At 45.0% G+C, this 20,984-nt stretch overlaps 1 protein-coding gene across 11 annotated transcripts in view; it reads right to left on the minus strand.

Moving 5' to 3' along the window:
• nhsl1b (NHS-like 1b) overlaps window positions 1-20,984 on the minus strand; it is a 74,484-nt gene that overhangs the window by 4,450 nt on the left and 49,050 nt on the right. For 5 of the 11 annotated variants that reach the window (XM_053880277.1, XM_053880280.1, XM_053880288.1 and 2 more), the window contains exons 2-6: window positions 11,807-11,959; window positions 9,019-9,134; window positions 6,587-6,788; window positions 4,814-4,945; window positions 288-3,440 (exon numbers count right to left, since the gene is read on the minus strand). In XM_053880277.1, coding sequence (XP_053736252.1) covers window positions 288-3,440; window positions 4,814-4,945; window positions 6,587-6,788; window positions 9,019-9,134; window positions 11,807-11,959 — 3,756 coding nt within the window. Of the gene's footprint in view, window positions 1-287; window positions 3,441-4,813; window positions 4,946-6,586; window positions 6,789-9,018; window positions 9,135-11,806; window positions 11,960-12,875; window positions 13,009-15,555; window positions 15,783-20,984 lie in introns of those variants that run through there. The other 6 variants (XM_053880283.1, XM_053880286.1, XM_053880284.1 and 3 more) reach the window with 6 other exon arrangements.

The raw sequence follows: 20,984 nt of genomic DNA on the forward strand, positions 1-20,984 counted from the left end.
CATTTTCACGGTACTTAAAGCTTTTAGTCTAGTGGTTTTAAGTTTGGCTCCTTTTCTTCAGAAGGTGGGATCAACTCTACAGCTGCCGAAGATGTTGACCACCAAATGGCACAAACCACAGAGAGCGTCGGCTCAACCAGACGATGAATGTAATTCACAAGTTTGTCAAAATAAAGCACTTGAAGGAGCTACGTTTGTCACCATTGGTCTCTACCCACCAATGTGACCCGCTTCAGAAATAAAATACCCCGATGCCCTGGTGATTCAAATGGTTAAATCAAACTCACCTGGGTCTTCCTCTTTGGAGCTGGTGGATCCGGATGTGCTACTTTCTTCCACATCTTCATCAGTGTCCTCGTGAGCGTCACCATTAGCGCATGGTTCTTTGTGCTCCTGCCAGTTTTGGCCATTGTTAGGGACCTCTGAGGGCGTCGTGCTGACCACTGCTAGAGACTCTGGCGTCTCCGTGGTGCTGTCCTCTGCCTCATGTTTCTCCACTGCCTCTTCTTTCACTGAGACTGTGGGCGCATCAATGTGGTCTTCGGGACGAGGACCATCGTATGTATCCTTTGTTTGGGAACTGACAGGCTCCAGTTTGCTGCAGGTCAGTGTCACTGGCAAATTTGGCTTCTTTGACACCGCAGGGGGGACCTTGACTGGCGAATTCTGCGGACTTCGTATAAGTTCTTTTGCACTTGAGAAGAGGTAATCCTCCTTCGTAACTTTTCCGTTGCAGTCCGTAGAATTCGATGGACGGCCCAGTTCTTCAGTAAGACTTGACACTGGAGACGGGGTGGAGCTACGTGAATCTCCTGGACAGTGGTTTGACGACTGGAACTGATTCTGGTAGACAATGATGTCCACTGCCTCCGGTCTGAGACACTGACTGAGCTCTATAAGCATTTTATCATTCGTTTTGCCGACCTCCGCCTCCTGTCGCTTCACTGAGCGGAGTTGGACGCTTTGCAGTGCGAAGGGCGTAATAAGTGGCTTAGTCGACACAGTGGGGCTGTTTGCAGGAGGGTCTTTCACTGGCGTCACAGCAGGTCGGGTGAAGGAAGGTAAGGGGACACAATCGGGAAGAGGAGGCGGAGGTGGTGGGGACACGAGAGAGGGGAGAGGCGGGGGAGGAGGTGGAGGAGGAGGGCTGAAGCTCCCATTAAATGAAACACTTGTGTGGAGCAGTGCATCAGGTGAGGGAGGGGGCGGGAACTCTGGGGAGGCGGAGCAAGGTGGTGGGGGGCTCAAAGCGGAATGAGGTGGAGTGTTGGCTGGCGGAACGGGAGGCGGAAACGGTGGAGGTTGGCTGATGGGAGTATTAGGAGTGGATGATGAGGACAGCAGGATGGGAGGAGCTGGTGGTGGAGGAGGAGGTCCAGAGCTTTTGAGGGAATCTGACGTGTTGGATGACAAAGAGGTGGAAGAGGAGGACACAGACAATGAGGAGATGAGAGAGGATTTTCTCTCTGGAACTTTAGGCTTGGGTCGGCCGCCAGAAGGAGACATTGACCTTGCAATTGAGGGCACTGGTGTTCCAGCAGTGGGAGTGTTGGACTGACTGGAGTAGCCACTCGAGGGTGACGTCAGTCGGTGCACCCTGTCAGGTGAGGAGGTTTTGGGCTTGACCGCGACGCCTCCATCCTGAACGGTAACTCCAGACCCTGGATCATCAGTTTGAATGTTAGCTCCGTTCTGAGGCTGCCCCAACTGAGAACCAGCTAACATGCTATCAGACGTGGTGGCGAGAGGGGTGTGTGCTCTCGGGTCTCCATTGTTTCGGGGATAGTCCATGTAATATCCCCACGAGTCAGCATAATCCGAGCGCAAGCTGCTGGTCTCGCTCTGAGTAGGAGTCACGTGGCAGAGCGAGTAAGCGTTGGAGATGCTGTTGCTGTTAGCGACCAGCGAGGCGGCGGAGCTCCCAGCACTGATGCTGCTGTGGCTTCGAGGTCGTAAGACCCAGGGGTCATCGTAGTCGCTGCTGGGGCTGTGGGAGGGCGAGGAAGGAGATGCTCCTTTACCTTTCCCACCTCTCAGTCCTATCTGAAGGCTCTGCTGCAGGCTTGCAATCAGCGTCTCGTTGAGCATCGCACCGTTGGATTCATTTGATCCGGAGATGGCACTTACACCTCCGAGGGGCTTTTTGGAGCCGGGTTTTCGCCTCAGGGAGTCCGTACGAGCTGGAGGCAGCGGTGGCTTCTTGGACTTGCGCAGGGAGATACTGCGGGATAAGGAATGATCGCTGTACAAGCTCCCAGTGTCTTCGTTGTTGGCCATTTCGCGGCACTCGTACATGCTGTGTCTGGTGGGCCGTCCTGCTGCCGCTCCATGCCCACCGTTATGGCAGCGTGACCGCAATCCCGAATCCAGATGCATGGACGTGTAGTATCCATCATTGTCTTGGGAATACAGAGAACTAGAATCTGTGGTCGTCCTGGACGACTGATCCAAGCTACTGTACAGCTGGTTGATCGGTGTCGAGCAGCTGGAGGTCAAAGGGCGGTGTGGGCTGACAACATTTTCAGGCGTATCGTAGAGCCACTGCTCCTCTGGTAAGTAGGACGGTGGTGTTGGGGCCAAGGTGCTGTGGCTGTGTAGGCTGCTGTCAGAGTCCCTCGAGCTGCCAGCAGGTGCTGCTGCGACTTTGCCACCAATCTGTGGTGCACTGTTGGGCGTGGAGGTGATCAAGTCTGGACACGTGGAACTGTGACTAAAACCTGTGGAAGTTGAAATCTTTGGGGGAGTGCCACAGGCCAGGCTGAGTGGTCGTGCTGTGGGGTAAGCCGCGGCAGGAGACTGTGACGTGTTGAGAGTAATGACTTCAGATGAGCTGGATATGGTAGCGTTGGGTATGACAGAGGTGGAGTAGGAAGCATGGGGTGAGACCAAGCGAGCTGGACCGCCACCCCAGTCACTTGACTGAGTTGCCCTCACCTCCTGAGACTTGGGTCTGGGCAAGGTGCTGGTCCTCGGGGCGTTTCTCATGTGCACTGCGGTTTCGTCAACCTGAAGTTTTCCTATTTGCCGCTGAGGTGTGTTCTGCTCTTCGCACTTGATGGGGGTGCTGCTGTAAAGAGGGTCAGCGCTCAGGGAGACTCGGGCTCCTTGTCGGGGCAGACTGTGAAACCTGGACGGATCACCATTAAATTGATGCGGCATCATCAAAATTCCAGAGCTGTCGGTGCTTGAGATGGAAATGCTTCCAGTTGAGGAGGACGCAGAGATGCCAGCCATCTGAGCGGCAATGCCTTGGCCTCTCTGAGCCCGAATCCTCCTCATAGATGGGGGCACGACTTTCACGTCCTCTGTCTGACAGCTGGAGTCTCGTGTGTGGGACCGACGTAGCATAGAATTGACACTCCCAACTCGGCCCAAAGTGGAGTACTGTCCTGGGATGAACATGGAATGCGGTCGTAGCTCCCCGCCTCGTCCTTTTGCTGCTGTGACAAAGAGGAGAAAAGTTTGCATTTAGTGGCAAGTCAAAGAACATACCATTTTTAGTTTCCAGCCAGACTCAGACTCAGCTATGCTGAGTGAACAGATGGAAAACTGGTCACAAGGATGCTAATGAATTTAATTACGGCTGTCTGAAAAGCTAATGACTCCGGATCTCTACTAAGGAGGTAATGTGAAACGGTAGAATGAGAACAGAAATGTTGCAGACATGTCAAGACACGGGTCACAAGACAGACAGACAAACACACTTTAGTCACACTCTGTAAAACTGGTCATGCAAGATCACACAAGGCAATCTGAGAAACAGAGAATTTTACAAACCATACCAGCCTGTGAACCAATAACTCATAGAACAGGAGACAACGTTCAGATGTTGGAAATCCATAACAGACAACCGTGCCCTGTCCTCCTTGCCTCATCCTAAAGCAGACACACACTCCCTTTCCTCCTCTGCTCAGAACTGGAGTGACAGCTCGGCTGCTGCTGCTGCTGCTGCTGCAATAGATTAAGCAGCAGGTCGACTTTGCTCTGGTGCAAGGAGAGGGAGGGCTGGAGCACTGGGACAATTACGCCCGCCCAGCAATCATGGCGTTCTAAAGGCTGTCATCATCTGGACACTCACCAGACGTCCAAGCTCTGGTGGTCATATATCGCATCGGGAAGTGACACTCTGAAACGCTGCACACATGTGTAAATAAACAGCAGCCATGTGGAGCCAGCAACTCAGCGAAGTGTCAGCTTAGTGGACTTAGTACCGAGCTCAGACGAGTAATTAACACGGCTGACAAGGCCGTTGGAAGAGAACAGTACCACAATAAGTCACATCTGAACCTCATCTTTGAGTATTGGTTAGACAAAAAACAGACAATTCACTTGTGTAGTATTACATCTGAGGACATAAAAGTTTCAGTGACATCACACTCCTCCATTTTTACCTCTTTATCATGATGCCTAGTTGTCGCAGTGGTCAGTCTAGCACAGACCTCTGAACATCCATATTGGTTAAGGGAGCTACTGTCGAGAAGTTAGTTGGGATTTAGATTTCTCAAAAATAGGGCAAATTGAGATCATCTGAGGGTGTTTATCCGTCATTTAAACTCATGGGACACATGCTGAGATCATTATTACAGGCACAGGATTACACACACACACTCACACACACAGATAATGATGCCAGCACAAACACAGGAACAGAAACAAAATTCCTGAACAACACCAATACTACAAGAGACACTAATGAGCTGTACAGTAGATGGGAAGTACAGGACAGGAGTAGTGGAGGATGGAGTTTGTCCAGAGTGTCGGTGCAGCTCCGAGGACAGCAGAGGGCAGCACAGCGCCCCGCAGTCGTCCGTACCTAGCTCCTGGTGGAAGTTGTCAGGCAGGCCTGATATGGTCTTTCTGCGTTTGACCTTCTTGGGCCGGCGGGATACGGTGTCAGTGTTAATGAGGGAGCGCCGGAAGCTGGCCTGCCGGTCAAACACTGCCCCTGGTGGCCGGGAGGGCGAGAGCAAGGCAGGCGGACACACAGGCAGACAGCAGTGGGTTAGTTGAGTCAACAACATGCAGGTTTCTGGTTTTACTCTTTTAGGGAGGGAGCATGCAGCGTTTAGAGGGAGGGGTTCACACACCCACTTCCTCACTTCTCTCCAGTGAAGTCAGTTTGTCAAACAGATTCATATTTAGTTATTAGACTTTTTTTGTATTGGAACTGGAGACATGTGAGGAAATGTTGCTCTTTTTTTTTGACTCATTAGCTGTTGCAATGTCAAAACACACAATATACCACAAACAAAAGCTGAGTTCGTCATAAGGAACGTAACGCACTCTACATGTAGCACTGCTTTTATTAAATAGATTATTTAAGAAAAAGCTTTGTAGAATGAAAGCTTGGTTTACGATGCAATTATGAATTGCGATAAGATTCTTGAAACCCACTGATTCTTATCTGCCTTCCACATTTCTACTCATCGTGAACATGCATTGGTGTTTACTGATGCGTTCAGGATGATTTCCCTTAAAAACCTCAAATGACCGTTTCACATAGACATTTGTGGATACCTAAGTGAATACAGAAATCAATATAAAACATACAAAAATGATAGCATCCTTTAAGGTTCCGCTGTCATGGTTCTACCGGTGAGTAAATACATCAGTGCTTTGAAAAGAAAAGAACACGTTCAGAACGAAGCATGTGATGAGCTGTTGTCAGTGAGGCGATCATTGTGGCAAAATTATTGGCAGCGTCTTGCCAAGTCCCTAAAAGGTAAATCAGTTTTGCTTGGCGTGAGATAATGTGACAGGAGATGAAGTCAAGCGTGATTTGCGTTCAGTCAGAGAACATTCATTAGTGCCCACAGGATCTCCTGTCAGGTCTTGACAGGAACCAGCCTCCTTCACACCCTGCACTCAATTCTCGGAGGTCTGATCAAGACCTGAACACGCAACGGCTCATTCATCATTTTATTAAGTCACAAGGAATAATTCTTATTTCCGACAGACCACCTGCGACCAATCCCCACAGCTCTTACTATTTGTGCTCGATCAGACTGTAGAAAACAATCGTAGAATAGTGTAAAAAGGGGGTCAGTGGGCAGACAAACTCTAACTTCATCTTTTTAAAAAGCAGTAAGTACATTCTTATCCTCAGCAATGTGAGACTGAAATGTGAAAATGCCACATTTGACACGTTCTGCTCTGCATGAGAGATTGCTTGCCAAGTGCTGGGGGATCAGACATGAAGTCACATAACCTTCCAGCGAGCTGTCACACCGTTTCCACACACACACGCACGCACGCACATAAAACAGGGTGAAGGTCAATTTCCCAGGAGCATTGATGGAGGGCAGGACAGCACAGAGGTGCGGGGGGTGGAGTCAGGGCTCCACTTGATGAAGCTGTCACACACTTTCTTGTATACTATGTTCTCTTTCACTGAGCCCAAGTTGTGATTTAAAAAAAAAAAACGCAGTACCATCTTGTGGTGAGACCGAAAATTGCAACCCCGAACACAATCAGAACCAAAATAGGTTGAAATTAAACTTCAACTTGAGTTTGGTTTGAAGCGAAATGACATTGGATGCTACTTTAGAAACACAGAAGAGGAGGGTGAAGCACGTCGGGATCATACCTGTGACGTTGATAGCTACTATGTCCGTGGGCACTGCCTGGGCTGTTTGCCTCATTTTCTCCTCAGGAGTCGGTAGGGGGGTTGCTTTAGTCCAGACTACCTTCCCGTCCACTTCTGCAGCATCGAGCTTGTCACTGCCCAGCATGGACTGAGACCTTATGGACAGCTGTGACTTGTCATCCTCTGCTGAGGAAGCTAAAGACTGAGGAGAGAAGAAGCACAATGAGAAATGAAGCAGCACATTCAGCAATGAAGGACAGTGAAGTTCAAGACGACTAAAGGGGTGATATAAATAATTTAGGTAGAGTAAAGAAAACAAAGGGTGAACCACGACCTTCTCCTCGTCAAGTGTGAGGGAAAACTCTCCAATTCTGATTCCCTTGGAAGACATAATCCAAACTTGACAGCCGGTTACTTGCTGGATGAACCAACGCAATCAATGTGTATAACCGAAAGGGCACTGGTTTAATCGCCCCTACAGACTGCCACTCATAAACTCCAGCCGACGCTTCCTAACAGCCTTAAGAGACAATAATTCTTTCCCATGATCGAGCACCCAGTGAGAGAGACAGAACAACCAAGACATGCCTTAACCACAGTGGAGACAAAAACCTTCCACGAAGTCCATCGCCAGGTCTCCTCCCTGCTGCACGTGCTTGACAGACATTGACAATGAGTGGGGATTTCCTTGCTGGGGTATGTGAGTGCATGGACATGACAATTTATGGATGAATTGTATTTACAATAAACAGTTACTTTAATGTGCACATTGACACTCAATATAAAAATGGATATGTGTTTCTAAGATTATCCAAAACCTCAGTACAGGAAAACATTCACTGACACTCTCAAAAGTAACAATCACACCGCAGTTTTACAACTCTGAAAAGGTCACATTTCATCTTTGTTTCTTATATGGAACAAACATTTATGGCTTACCATTTCAACTGATGCGCCTTCAACCATTCTTCTCCACTTTACTCGTCATTTAATAAAGATCCAGATCAAAGAGACGCGCATTAAAACTCTCCCGACTTTGTTTTTAATACCAGTCCAACACAGACGGATTTGGTCCTCACATATGCCGACATCGACCGCGCGTACCAGTGGCTGCTCATCCACAGACCAAGTGCAGAAACTGTTCTCAATCATCTTCCCGCAGCTACCTCACTGTTTACCCCAATCACCCGACTGATGAGGAACAAGAGCCATTGTTGCGTTTGTTAGGGCGATTCATGGATGGCTGGATAAATCGGGGCGACCAAACAAAAGAGGGAAAGACAGCTACGGACAGAAATGCCTCGACATAAAGAGTTTCGCTTGTTACTTTGCATCCTCACGGCCAAAACAGGATCTCTGTTTCTGTACTTAGAGCTGCTGTCAGGCAAAGTTAGACTCAGTGGATGGAGAACAACAGGAAGTGGTGGGGAAGAGAGGGGCATGAGAGAAACTCTTCAGTAGCTAATGAGACATCAGAGCAGAGAGTTAAAGATAGCAGCATGCGATGGAGCTGATGAGTTCAGACAGCGGAGCTGCATTTGAGATATTAAAATCCTCATCTGCACAAATCATATTGGAAGAATCATACTATTGAAACTCAGTGAAATAGCCAGCGCTGGTTTCTAGGACACAAAATAGGGGCTCGTTTTTGGCTTGTTGCAGTCTAGTCAGGGTTGCTTGAGCCCATCTGAGAAGTTAAACTCAGGCACACAAGCTCATAACTTTAACCATTAATAATCAGTTGGAGTGCACTGAGGGCTGCACAATTATTATAATTGTGATCACGTTTTTGGCAGCCACAATTAAACTATCTATATTTACAGGGCTATAATAATAATAATAATAATAATAATGATAATAATAGGTAAAAGATAAAAGGTATACAATTGCAATGCACCTGTATTGTAAATAACATGTATAAAAAATACATTTTTAACTGAAACAATAAAAAATTCAGAGCATCCTGAAAAACGGTGATTAATAATAATGACAATATTAATCAAAATAATTATCATTTGACAATAATCACGCAGACCTATGTAGGAGTTATATCAGGAGCCCAACTAAAACACAATTCTTCCTGTACTTCTATTTCCCACCACGAGGGGGCAGAACGATCCTGTTTTAAACTCGAGTCACATGCTGCTGATTCAGCGTTGACCTCCGAATCCAGTCGTCCTTCAGCTCCATCTCTGACTGCAGCAGAAACATCTTTAGCAAGTGAGACTCAGGAGTGAGAGGTGGAGACTCATCTTATTTTGGTTGCATAAAGTCATCCTCTACTACCCTTTTTAATGCTGTGACTTCTATGTTTTGAAAGATGCTTCATAGTGTCGCAGCCCCATGACACTAAGAAGACTAAACTGTGTAGCATCAGACTTCAACATCACCGTGAGGATTCTGCTGTTAAACACAGTTTTTGTCTTACTGACCTTGTCGTCCTCCTCCTCATCCAGCAGGCTGCCGGACTGCAGTGGGTCTGAGAAGGTGGGACCCTGAGAGTAGTACTGGGAACTCCGGAACCCATCCTTCCTCAACTTGTCACATTCTAGAAAACAAGACAAAGGAACATGCAACTCTGAATAAGTGATGATTGACTTTTAATCCAAGCAAATGTGCATTTTGTGCGTAAACATATTTGAGTGCTTCAATGGTAAACAAAGACGTGCATGTGGATATAATGTAATTCATGACGGACGCTCCCCAGAACTGTAAAATACACCCTGTGGTTGCCAGCTGTTGGGAAAGGATTGTGTGCCACAGACTTCCAATGAATGTGTGTGTGTGTAACCAAGAGAGGGGGTATCAGTTTCAGTCTGTCACACACAGATGGCAGCACCATCCCTCCCTCGCTCGCTCGTTTTCTTTCTCCTTCATCCTCCCTTTTCCGCTTTGTTTCTGGAAACGCTATAATGTTTGAGCACTCACTACGCTTTAATTGAATCTCTAAAATGGTAAATTAATGGGACAGAATTTACACATGTGAGAGCATCCACTCTGTCACGGACATCACTCAGCGTGTGAATATTCACCATCCTTTCGGGTTACATTAGAGGCATGAGCTGAATTAAAGCCGGGAATGAGGACTTCACACTTTAATGTTCTGTCTATCTGCGCCGCTAATTAGCATCTCTCTCTCCGTGGAGACACGGCGGTGAACACTGTCAGTTAAAAGCTGGTAATGGGTTGTGATGAGGGAGCAACAAGATGAGGCAAAGTGGAAGGGTGCGTTTGTAAATCACGATGATAATGAGGACGACAAGATGAGCTCCAGAGATGACTGGAGGTACGTGATCATAGGGGGATGAAATAACTGAGAGCTGATGAGCGCGGTGTTAGTTGTTGCTAGGCAGAAACCAAACCAAGGGTGAAGTCAAAAGTCACCTGCGAAGACAAGCAAAAATGACGACGGATTCTAGGGATTAGAAACGACGTATAGAACGAGCACATCTGCTATGGCACTTAAATTCTACATGTCAAACTCAACCCAGAGGGCATCGGTGACGGTGGCATTAGAAGCTGTAAACTAGATTGCAACTACATGATTTTAATTCCTTTTTTTTAATTAGTAAAGAAAGGCTGCTCAAAAAAATAGAACATTGAACCCAGTGACTAAAAATAAAGCTGAACACAAAATAAATTAATCAGAAGTTGGAAGAATTTGTAATGAAACTACATGTAAGAAAAGCAGAATTAATAGCACATTTATTATTTAATATATGCCCATCTATGTATAACCTCCAGTAGGCATAAATCAGCAGCAACAGAGATCATGTGCGTATAACACACCATGTCTGTGCTGTTCTTGGGAACAGCCACCAAAACCAACATCCCACAAAGGTCAATAAACTGCACCAACAAAAACACGTGCATGGTAGTTGTTATTGACCGTGAAGCAGAGCCACAACACTTCACTTCTCAAGTTCACTAAGCAAAAGAAAATATAGACGTAATAGAAGCTTCTATTCCACTTCCTGGGAGTGGGCAATGAGCTGAGGTGCACAGGTGCTCCTGTCAAGCACCTGTTGGTTTTCTGTTCGGACCCCTGGGGCTGGGAGGTGCTGACAGCAGGACAGAAGGATGGGATGGTCTGCTGACAGAATGAGGGTAGGGGTTAATCCCAAATCCCAGGTGGTGTTTGTGCACCATCAATATAGCAGGACATGAGGTGTATAGAACAAGAGGAAGCAGAAAAACTACAGTGTTTGTCTGTCAAGAGTCGGGTTACAAGCGAACCTTCCTCTGAAGTGTGTACAGTGAAAGACTGTACACACCCACCACTCCCACGGTTAAAGGATATCCCCTCTTATGTGTGGTGCAGTTTTATAAGTTGTCAGCTGTTAGTCAAGGCCTTCATGTCCAGGTTAACCAGACACACGATGACCTCACACTGTTGTGTTGCTGGTTAAACAAACACAAGTGTACATAAAAACACCCGCCGACGTAATGACAAAAACAATCATATGATGTCTCGTGTATAATCCGAAACAAATACAAACTTAATAACTGACTTTCAAGCAATGTCTAGGCTTTTTTCATTAACTACGTTAAGAAAAATCACCAACTCAAACGAAACAAACCGATCAGTGTGTAGCAGGTCGCGGCGTGCTAGCAATAAACACTGCACGTTTCTACTTTAAAAACAAATCTTTTCCATCAACCTCTTCCAAAACAGCGTGGTCGGCAAAACAACGCTCAGTAGTGGTGAGGAACGAAATGTTCACGAACCTTTCCCTCTCATTAGACAGGAGCAGGCGCGCACGGGAGGCGTTTTAGTGATTTTATAAGCTAATTCCGCGGTTAGTTTCAGACGTTAAGTACCAGCTGGGAACGCGCGTTTAACAGGAAGTTACCCTACAACTTAAAAGCCCCAAAAGCATAGCTTCCTGTTCATTAACTGGGCGATCAATATTTAGATTAGACAATCCTTTATTGTACCCACAATGGGGAAATTCAACATATTACATTAGGCTGCATTTACTGGTGCAAAAAGATACTACAGAGCTCTTATTTTGCAAGCATTAATTTGGCGTATCAAAGTGCACAATCACGCATAATAATAATAATATTACTGCATAATATTGTGACACACTGATAACAGTAGTGAAGACATGCCATGTACGAGACAAATAAACCACACCATGAGATCAAAATCTGCACATTAGCTTCAGAACAGAGTGTCTGTTAATGTGTGTGTACCCAGTCAAACACAGTCCTCACCTCGCAGGGCAGTCTTCAGGTTGACTTTGGCCTGGCGATGTAGGTCCTCCACACAAGGCGGCCTGTTGCCCGGGAGGAAGACATTTTCCTGCTGGTGCCATGGAGCTGTGTAGTGGACCGTCCACTTGCTCTCCTCGTCCAGGTTGGACACAGCTGTGGACACACCGAAGTACATGGTCATTTACATTATCTTGATGAAACCCAGGCTTTCAACAATAGACACACAGCGACATAGTGCTGTGACATTTGAGATATTTACATTGCAAAAGATGGTTGAACTGGAAAGAACTCCAATTCAAATGAGGTAATCAAATACTCTGTTTTTACTCAAGGTACTAAAGACAATCTAAAGCAATCCAGTTCTCGACTGGTCTGGTCTCTGGGAACCAAATGAAGGACTGAATTGAACTTTATTTGATAACACATTGATTCAAGAAAAAATGACCCACCACAGGAGTATGATAGAGCTGAAGTCAAGACATCTAAACAGCACACATGTTTGTACTCCAATGAAGCGGAAGGAAGCAGAAGTGCTTAACATGGACGTGTCAGTCTCCACACTACAAATGTGACACTTAGCTGAGACTTCCCACAGTGGGCCACACACCTCGCACACCTCTGGGCGGGAACAACACGACTGAGCGACACAGAAGGGAAACAAACCAAACTTCACATTGAGTCACAAAGTCTGCTCAAGATAGCATGCAGAAGCTCAGAAAGCATAGAGAATCTTCCGACAAATGCAGTTCATCACTTCACTTTTGCTTCACTTTATCCTGTTTGCACAATGTTTGGATTAAGACAGTTCTCCTGCAGAAATACTGACTTTGCAGCCAAAAAAACATCACTCTAAAATGAATAACCTGCATGCAAGACAGTAAATCTCCAAAAAACAAACAAGACTTGTCACCAAATGAACAGAAGCATCGCCTGGAAATCTATAACTTGTTTAATTTAAGCAAGTTACTGCGACAAATCTGAGTCGATACTAATCACTGCACAGCTCCTGCCTGTTTGCTACAGCCCGCAAACATAAACAATGCAAGTAATTACATGAGCAACTGCTTACCAAGCGAGCGTATCCACGCCAAAGTTGGCGACCGAGGGTGAAGTATTAGCTCCATGTTATACAGTTAATCCATGAAAATGTCTGCAGACCAACACTCCACGTCCATCTAACTGTGAGCTACAGAGCAGTCTGCAGGGAACTGTGATGGGGGGGCGGGTCAGGGAGAATTTTTTTTTTCCACAGGTGCAAATGAGAATGCAAAGTGTGTGGGGGGGGGAGAGTACGCATGAGAGACCTGGTCGACGACAACAAATTGATTGTTAGGGAAAGTGTGAGACAACCACTTCAGATAAGATGTTTATCAGCACATTCTTCAAACTGACGCAGCGATGCAACAGCAAGCAGAGGAATGTTTACATCCAAAAACTTGTAGTGTCATTTGAAAATTCCAAAGTCTGGGCTGCTAATTAATGGCTCCTTGATGTCTAACACTGATGCTCATTGGGGTATGGCCAACATCAGAAGGGACGGGTCTTTGTTTTCGTTCATTACCCCACCAGGCATTTTTTTTAATCCAGAGGCCGAGGGTCTTCCTTTCAGATCTACACTTAATACACATGGGAATACACCAAATTGGAAACAGTTAGGCAACTTTATTTATTGTCATTCCACTTTAGGTTCAACATCCATTTAGTAGATGTCTTCTGCTTTACATAGTTGAGCGCTCTTTACCCACATTTATGATCCAATTCAAGCTCAACTTAAGATTGTGGTGGAAGATAAAACACTTCCAATTATATTTTAATAAAATGATCTGCCATCCTGAACAGTCTTTTGTTAATGTTACATTTTGAATGAGCTAACCCATATTAAAAACAACTTCATAAAATTGTAATATAGAAAAAGTTTTGGAAGCATCAACTCTCACTATCGGGACCCGTGCCCACAAGTTATTTTCAGTCTGTTGCGCAACGCCACATGCACATGCTGCATGTTTCCAACAATCAATCGAACACAGCACGAGGCAAACTTCGCCGGACCAAAAGTCCATCAAAGAGCTGGCGAGCTCAAGTAACGGTGAAGGTTAAAATGCTGTGGGAGAGAGCACGCAGCTACTTTCCATTTGCAGCACTTCTCACCAGCACAGGTAGTCCCTCCCCCACCCTCCTCCTGAGGTCTGAAAGGGCCTCAGTGAGGCTCACCAAGGACGTGGGGACTATGGACACAAAGCCTGTATTGTGTCTCAGCATCACTCTCCACATCAGTCCTTTCAGGACCACAATACCCCCCCCCACCACCAGCCCCTCGACACACAAACCCATGCACACGGGCTCGACGCAGGACTGCAGCGCCAAAGTCCTTCAGAAGACTTCTAATCCCTCCCTCCAATGACATCCCGGCGCGCTATCGCACACTAACTCACACTCGAGATGGGATGAAGCTTTCTAGCAAAGCAGTTTCCAGAGCTCTCATCGAAAAGCACGTGAACAAGAAATGTTGAACAGATATCGTGCAATCCAGCTGGCAATGACAACGTTTAACGAATTTTCAAACTCTGATGCAACAAAGGCAGAGTTTCATTTTGTCTTTGTGACATCAAGAACGACGACAAAGTCTCCTGAAACCTTTCAGGGTCTCGGCCACTGAGCCCCAGTGACACACGCCACCCTCACTATCCTGGACTGAAGTGAAGTGTTGACCCAGCAACCTTTTTATGAATGTTAAGTATTCCACACACAAACACTTTTTATTGCTGATCTATGATTTATGCACACATCTATGATGTAAAATCAATCGTGCACAATCACCAGAGGAATTGATGAACGCAGCCTGGCCACTAGGTTAATCCCAGCAGTGTGTCCCGGATCATCATCCAGTCAGTAAAGCATTGATTTCCGGCACAATACAACCAGTTTGTCATTTCCATTGGCCATAGCTAGTGACGCCGTACCGCCACAGAAAACCTTTTTATTAGTCTCAAAATTGACCTAGTTTTGATCTTGGAGTTACAATCAGCTCTGATCGTGCCAGATTATGACCGCGGACATAATTGGATGAGGTCACATGGCAGGAGGAGAGTGCTGGAGTGTGGAGGGGAAGGTGTGGAGCAAAGTGCAGTCATGTGCCAGGCAGTCGGATAAGTTGTGCGGGGGACAAAATCGCTGAGCTAATCATTAACCAAATCACCTCAGCCTTGACTTCGGCCTCACAGACACACACACACACACACACAGGGGCTTTAAATACACCTGAGATTAGATTTGGCACATGCAGATCGGCTTGCACGGTTGAACCTCACGTTTACAGAATGGGTTCTGCAATTATTGATGATAATACTGTGAATGGTGATTTCTGTTAATACAGAAAATCTGAAAAAAACAGTGTATCTATATAATGACAAGAATGAACATTAAGAAAACATTTCCATTAAGAAAACACATTTAAAGCATAATCCAACTCTTATTTTAATTGAAGAAAATTAGAAAATAAAAATAATAAACTCCATTCATTTATATCCAGCAGCATGTCCTCTTCAACTTTCTATAAATACAGCTGTACATTAGGACTAATATTTGAGGACCCCCTCCGGTCTCAGGTATCCTAGTAACAAGGAGCAACATTGGCTGGGACAAGGTGGAAACATAGGACCATTGGAGGCTTAAAAATACATTGATGTTTACTTGTAATCGATGACAGGCTAATTCATATTTCCACACTATGAGAATGAGCAGAAACTTACCCTTCCTCTTGAAGTACTTGATCACAGACTTCAGAGATGTCCCGATAAACACCATTATTCCGGTTAAGATGCTCACCGCTCCTTAAGAAAAGAGGCTACAATCCAGGTAGGAAGAAGTGCTGAGCCGAGCTACGCTCACATCCTCGCTGAGCGGTGTGAGTCTGTGAGCGTCTACTACGCCGACAATGAGACAGAAGCCCGATCTCGCTTTCTCTAAACACACATGGTCAACCCCCACAGCCTCCTCCCTCCCACCCGAGGCAGTCCAGTCCTAGGAGACACACATGAACACACACACACACACCCAGCAGGCGGAGTGTAGGACCGGCCCCTCTGTTCCTCTGCGCTTTGGTTACCAAGGAGTTCTGGCTGCCTCACCCTTTAATTCCCATCATTACTCTTTTCTCGCCTCTCTATCTGCCTGCTGGGATCAGAACACAGCCGAAAGTTAAACACACTTGTTTCAGTTTACCTGCTTTTCTGCTCCTGTCCCCGCTACTAACGTGTACTAACTTTTACAACAGTAAATACATCACAATCTAGGAGAAACTAGCTATTCAGTCATACCTATTCCTGAGATTATCAATGGAAAACTATCAATCTATCTTATCTCTGTGGACCCGGTTCTCCTGCGACTGATTGTCCAACATTGCTTCCATGAAGTCGGTAACTTCAGAGTCTGTACTCTGCTCCGACACTGCCTAGCATCAGCGTTGCTAACTTTACCAGCTATGGTCTTCTCCTAATCTTTCCCTTCCTCTTGCTACTATTGTACCACCTCTGCATTTCCTTGTGGTTCATTTACAACTCACACCCTCTTGTTGTGGCTTATTTGTACGGATATTTCACTCGATTTGGTGGTGAAAAGTGAAAAGAGCTGGAGGAAAAGTGAGGAGCTCCTGCTTTGTGTGACCATTAGTTCGATGATCAAAGACTGGAACTTAGGAGATAGTACAAGTTTCTTCGTATAGTGTTTAATGCACTTGTATAAAGTATACATAAATGCAGTACAGAGATGGATTTCAGTATGTAAGGTGGAGGTTTAGTACACAGAAAATCAGGTTTATGTTACAAACGGTGTTATAAGTAGAGTGATGGATCCAGAGTGGTCTACATCCAAGTTGATGGTGTCAGAGTTTGAAAGTGATTCCAACCAACTAAAATGTTTGAAATAAAGAGTAAAGGAATGAGCTCAACAGACGTGTTTGGCCAGTTAATTATTATGGTCACTGATAAATAATGCAGAATAATTAGTCTAAAGTCTTGAGTGGCATCACAAATCAATCCTCATTTATTTTCTTAAATCAAGCCTTTCCAGTCAGATTTGAGATGCCTGCTGAGCGTCCACAATCTGTGCTGCATGAATATAGATCACATACAATCCTCCTATTGTTCGTCAGCTCACAATCTATCACACATTCAAACACAATACCACACACACACACACACACACACACACACACAAGCGAATGCCCCATCTACTCCAGCCGTATTTCTTTTCAGTCCAAATGGTGAGAGCTGGGAGGGAGGGGGGGGCGAGGAGAACGACAACAGCCTGAAAGGGACTGCAAATGATCCTTGAATTTGTGGATAAAAGGCTCAACCCCCTTTTCTCTCCCTTTCCATCACTCTTCTTAAATTTGCAGCTGCTCGATGCTGATGTGCACAGCGCTCAAGAGGATCTGCAAATTGTGACTTGAGCGAAAACCAAAAAGTTACATCCCCTTTTCCCCTTAATTTCAGGTCTATGCAATGAAAAGAATAAAGGGGCTTTAAAAAGTCTCTAGTGATGCCCAGTCGCACATCAAAGGACATGGACTTTGATGTATAGTTGAATCGGAGTTAAACATTTATTTTTATTACTACGTGTCATAAATATGGAGATAGTTTCCCTTTTCGATCACGACTTTGGAAATACATTCAAACCTTTAGATACAACTATCATATGTCTTTGAAACATTAATAGCTTGATTCATTCATTATTAATAACTTTGTTCAATTGATGCCAAAATAGATAGCCCTAAATGGTTCCATAAATCTTCAAGTACATTCCGAAAACTAGTATTTGTTTCTGCAACAACACATTAACTTTCACATCTTTCAACTAAAAAGGTGAACCATGCGCCACTGTTGCTTAGTTTCACATTCAAATTTTATTTGATTATTTTGCACTCAAAATAAATCCTAAGTATGATGATGGCTCATCAGAAAAGACACTGATGTTGTTTTATTATCATTAGATTAAGATTTGGAGTGCAGGCTGTCGCTGAATACAGCAGATGGTTCGTCCCATTGAACCGGTGGTGCCAAGAACTGCCTCAGGTCCGAGTCCAAGCCACAGAGTGTTTGGAATTAAAATGCAAATATTTATTTATTTAAATAACACCAATCGACTTAAAAATGGATTTAACCTGAAGTTGAACGGAGATGTGGAGCCCCGCCCCCAAGCTTCATCGGTCTGCCAGTGTTTGGCTTGCTGCAAACTGCTTGGCACGCGTACAGTATTAGGATCACTGATGTGGACATGAGCCCAAACAGCATCTCCCATTAGAGCCTATTGTTCTCAGGGCACACACACACTCACGGGCAGAGCGTGGCAGACAGGTCAACAACTATATCCGCTGAAGGATGGCGTCAAATCTAGGCCACGTCTAGGATTAGGGCAATGTAGCCATTCATCCATACGTTCCAGCACACTTACGCTTCATCCCATTGAGGAAGGGAAGCGGAGCCCAAACAATATCAATCATTCATACTTCCTCATGCTAGTGAATGAGTCTGTTAACCAAAGTTGAACTGCTGCGTAAATGACAGTAGTGCTTTAATACTAGAGAATTTGTCAGAGCCAATTAAAGACAAAGACAGAGCATCAATCACCACAGCAACAAGGATTTGGGCCAACTATTTTTATGTTATTAAATGATGTAAATGGGCTGAAAAAGATGGAGTGAGAAGGAATATTAATGAAATTAGGTCAACTTGTGAACAGTTCGACCTGGTTTCACACCTCCTCTTCGTCGCTTTCTGACTGAATCCGAGCAACACTACGAGCCTCATGAAAAACGAACAATACTATCAACACAGAAGTGAATTCAGCTCCATAAACAGGAAGAAGCATTTTCACACAAACTGAATTTGAATTTATAGTTAAATTATTCAGCAATTTACTCGATTTTGGTTATCCAGAGCCTTTTTTTGATTGTGGAATCATGCTTTGCCCCAAGTGCCACAGCCAGGAGGATATCAGCAGGAAATCCTGAACAACATATCAGCAGGTGCAGAGCTGCATGGACTGATTCAATTTGAGCATTTGAATTTACTAGAATTTAATAAAAATGTTCACACTGCAATTTGTTATCAACGTACTGTAAGACTTTCAAAAACTTTTGGGTCCATTCCACGATACAGTATTCAATGATCTGTAAATAAAAGTACTCCTAACTCTGACATCACAAGTCCCACAACGCACTGCAACAGTTATATAGCTCTACCTTCCGTCCCCAGTGAGGTTGACCCTTCAGAACCACTAGATCATCAGAGCGAAATCACAGGGGTTTCTGCCTATGTTTTTCTCCATGCAATGTGGCAGAGATTTAATATACTGCAATGTTAACGCGTCATTGTGACGCATTGTATTTTGTGAAGAATGTGCAGAATCTACACATAAATATTGAATAAGTCAGCAAAATGTGAGGAGGATCTTGTTATGCAGCAGTGTTAGTAATTACAACCAGCCTCCTTATCATCAATGCTGAGGTGGCGAAAGTGCCTGACGGGAACAGGTTCCTATTGTCATTACTTCCGTTGGCCGTAAAAGGATTTCATTGGTGTCAATAGTTCAGAAGGAACTTCTTTTATGGGCACATGTGTAGGAGAGGAAATAATGTGACTTATCCACCACACCCTGTCTGGAACATCTAGGAGTAGAATGATGAACAACATTCTGAAGCAATAATTAACCATTATATTGCACAGAGTTTCAGTGACATGGCACTGCACTCAGTTTATTGTATCGAAACTAATAAAAGCTATCAATGAAAGGCACAGTCGGAAGCTTCAGAGAACATATTTGATTTGAAGCTTTATTTTGGATTAAACAAATGAAGCAAGAACTCTACTCGATTATGAAGGTCTCATTTCCTGTGAATGAAAATCTATAATTTAACATATGACTGTACAGTCCTCCACTTTCATCCCTCCATCTCTGTGAATGAAAGCGAGGTCCGGGGTCGGAGGGAATTCTATGGCTTCGGTCCTCCTCATGTGGAGCATAACATGAATAATCTATCAGCTGGAGCGGGGCGAAGGAGATGAAGGTGATGGGGTGAGCCACAGTTTGAAATAGTATTCCAAGGAACTTAAGCATTGAGCAAAACATCCCTGAATAAACAGTCAAACTCCGTTTTATACCGTCCAAACAGAAGCCACAATGACAACGAGGCTGAGTAAACAAACTGTCAAAACACTCCCTGCACTAATGACTTTAGAGCTGCGCGACGTTCCCGAGTGTCTCACCCACCATCACCAACATGGTCACTTGCTGTTTGACCCTTCCCTGACACTTAACTTTCGTCTGTGTCTCGCGCACAACTTTCTCGCCTCTGATACTCAGAGGTTAATGGGTTAGCTCAATCCCCGCCAACCCCCCGCCCTTTTGCTCTCTCTGTCTGACCTACTCGACACGAGCTGTTGGGATTCCATCACACATCAACGCCTCCCCACTTACCGGACAACCTTATCATGATCAGGAAGTATGAAAAACTTTTCCTCAAACTGTCTATTGTAGTTTTGTAACTACGCATGTCTATATTGCGTAGTTCCGAGTGTAAAGTAGTGGGCCTACCCTGTAGAAGCGTCTCCTCCATTGAAAACCACCACAGCAGCATCAATAACTGAGTTAAACTAAATTCTTTCCGTGTTTAAGTATCACATCACTGATGTGGTGACACGCTCACAGTAGTGTTTGCTGTACAAACACAACCGATGGTATCAAAGGGTTTGAAAGAGCACAAAGTGAATGTGGGATGAGGGAAAGGACCAAAGGGAAAACCAGGCACAAAGACTCCCGAAGGAAGAAAGAGACGGGAAGTCAACGTGAAAATTCTGTATGATTCTTTGACGGGGAGAATTTGCTGAATGGCGACACTGAATAGAAAAGCCGGGCAATAGTGGAGATGAAGGTAGTGGGAGTCACGCGCAAAAATTACAAGTGCTCAGACTATTGATGCCTGATTTAACCCTCCTGGCGACTGAACTTGAAGCTCCCATGTGAGCTCTTTTGAAATTCAATCTTGGATGAAAGAAGGCGGAAAACTAAAAAACATAGAGTAAGTCTGTGTGAACACGAGAACAGACGGAATAATTCAGAGTTCATATTGACGGGTTTTATAAGAAAGAAAAAGATCAGTTGGCACCATTAACAACTGAAA

This window comes from Synchiropus splendidus, chromosome 12 (genome assembly GCF_027744825.2).
Source record: "Synchiropus splendidus isolate RoL2022-P1 chromosome 12, RoL_Sspl_1.0, whole genome shotgun sequence".
Taxonomy (NCBI): Eukaryota; Metazoa; Chordata; class Actinopteri; order Syngnathiformes; family Callionymidae; genus Synchiropus; species Synchiropus splendidus.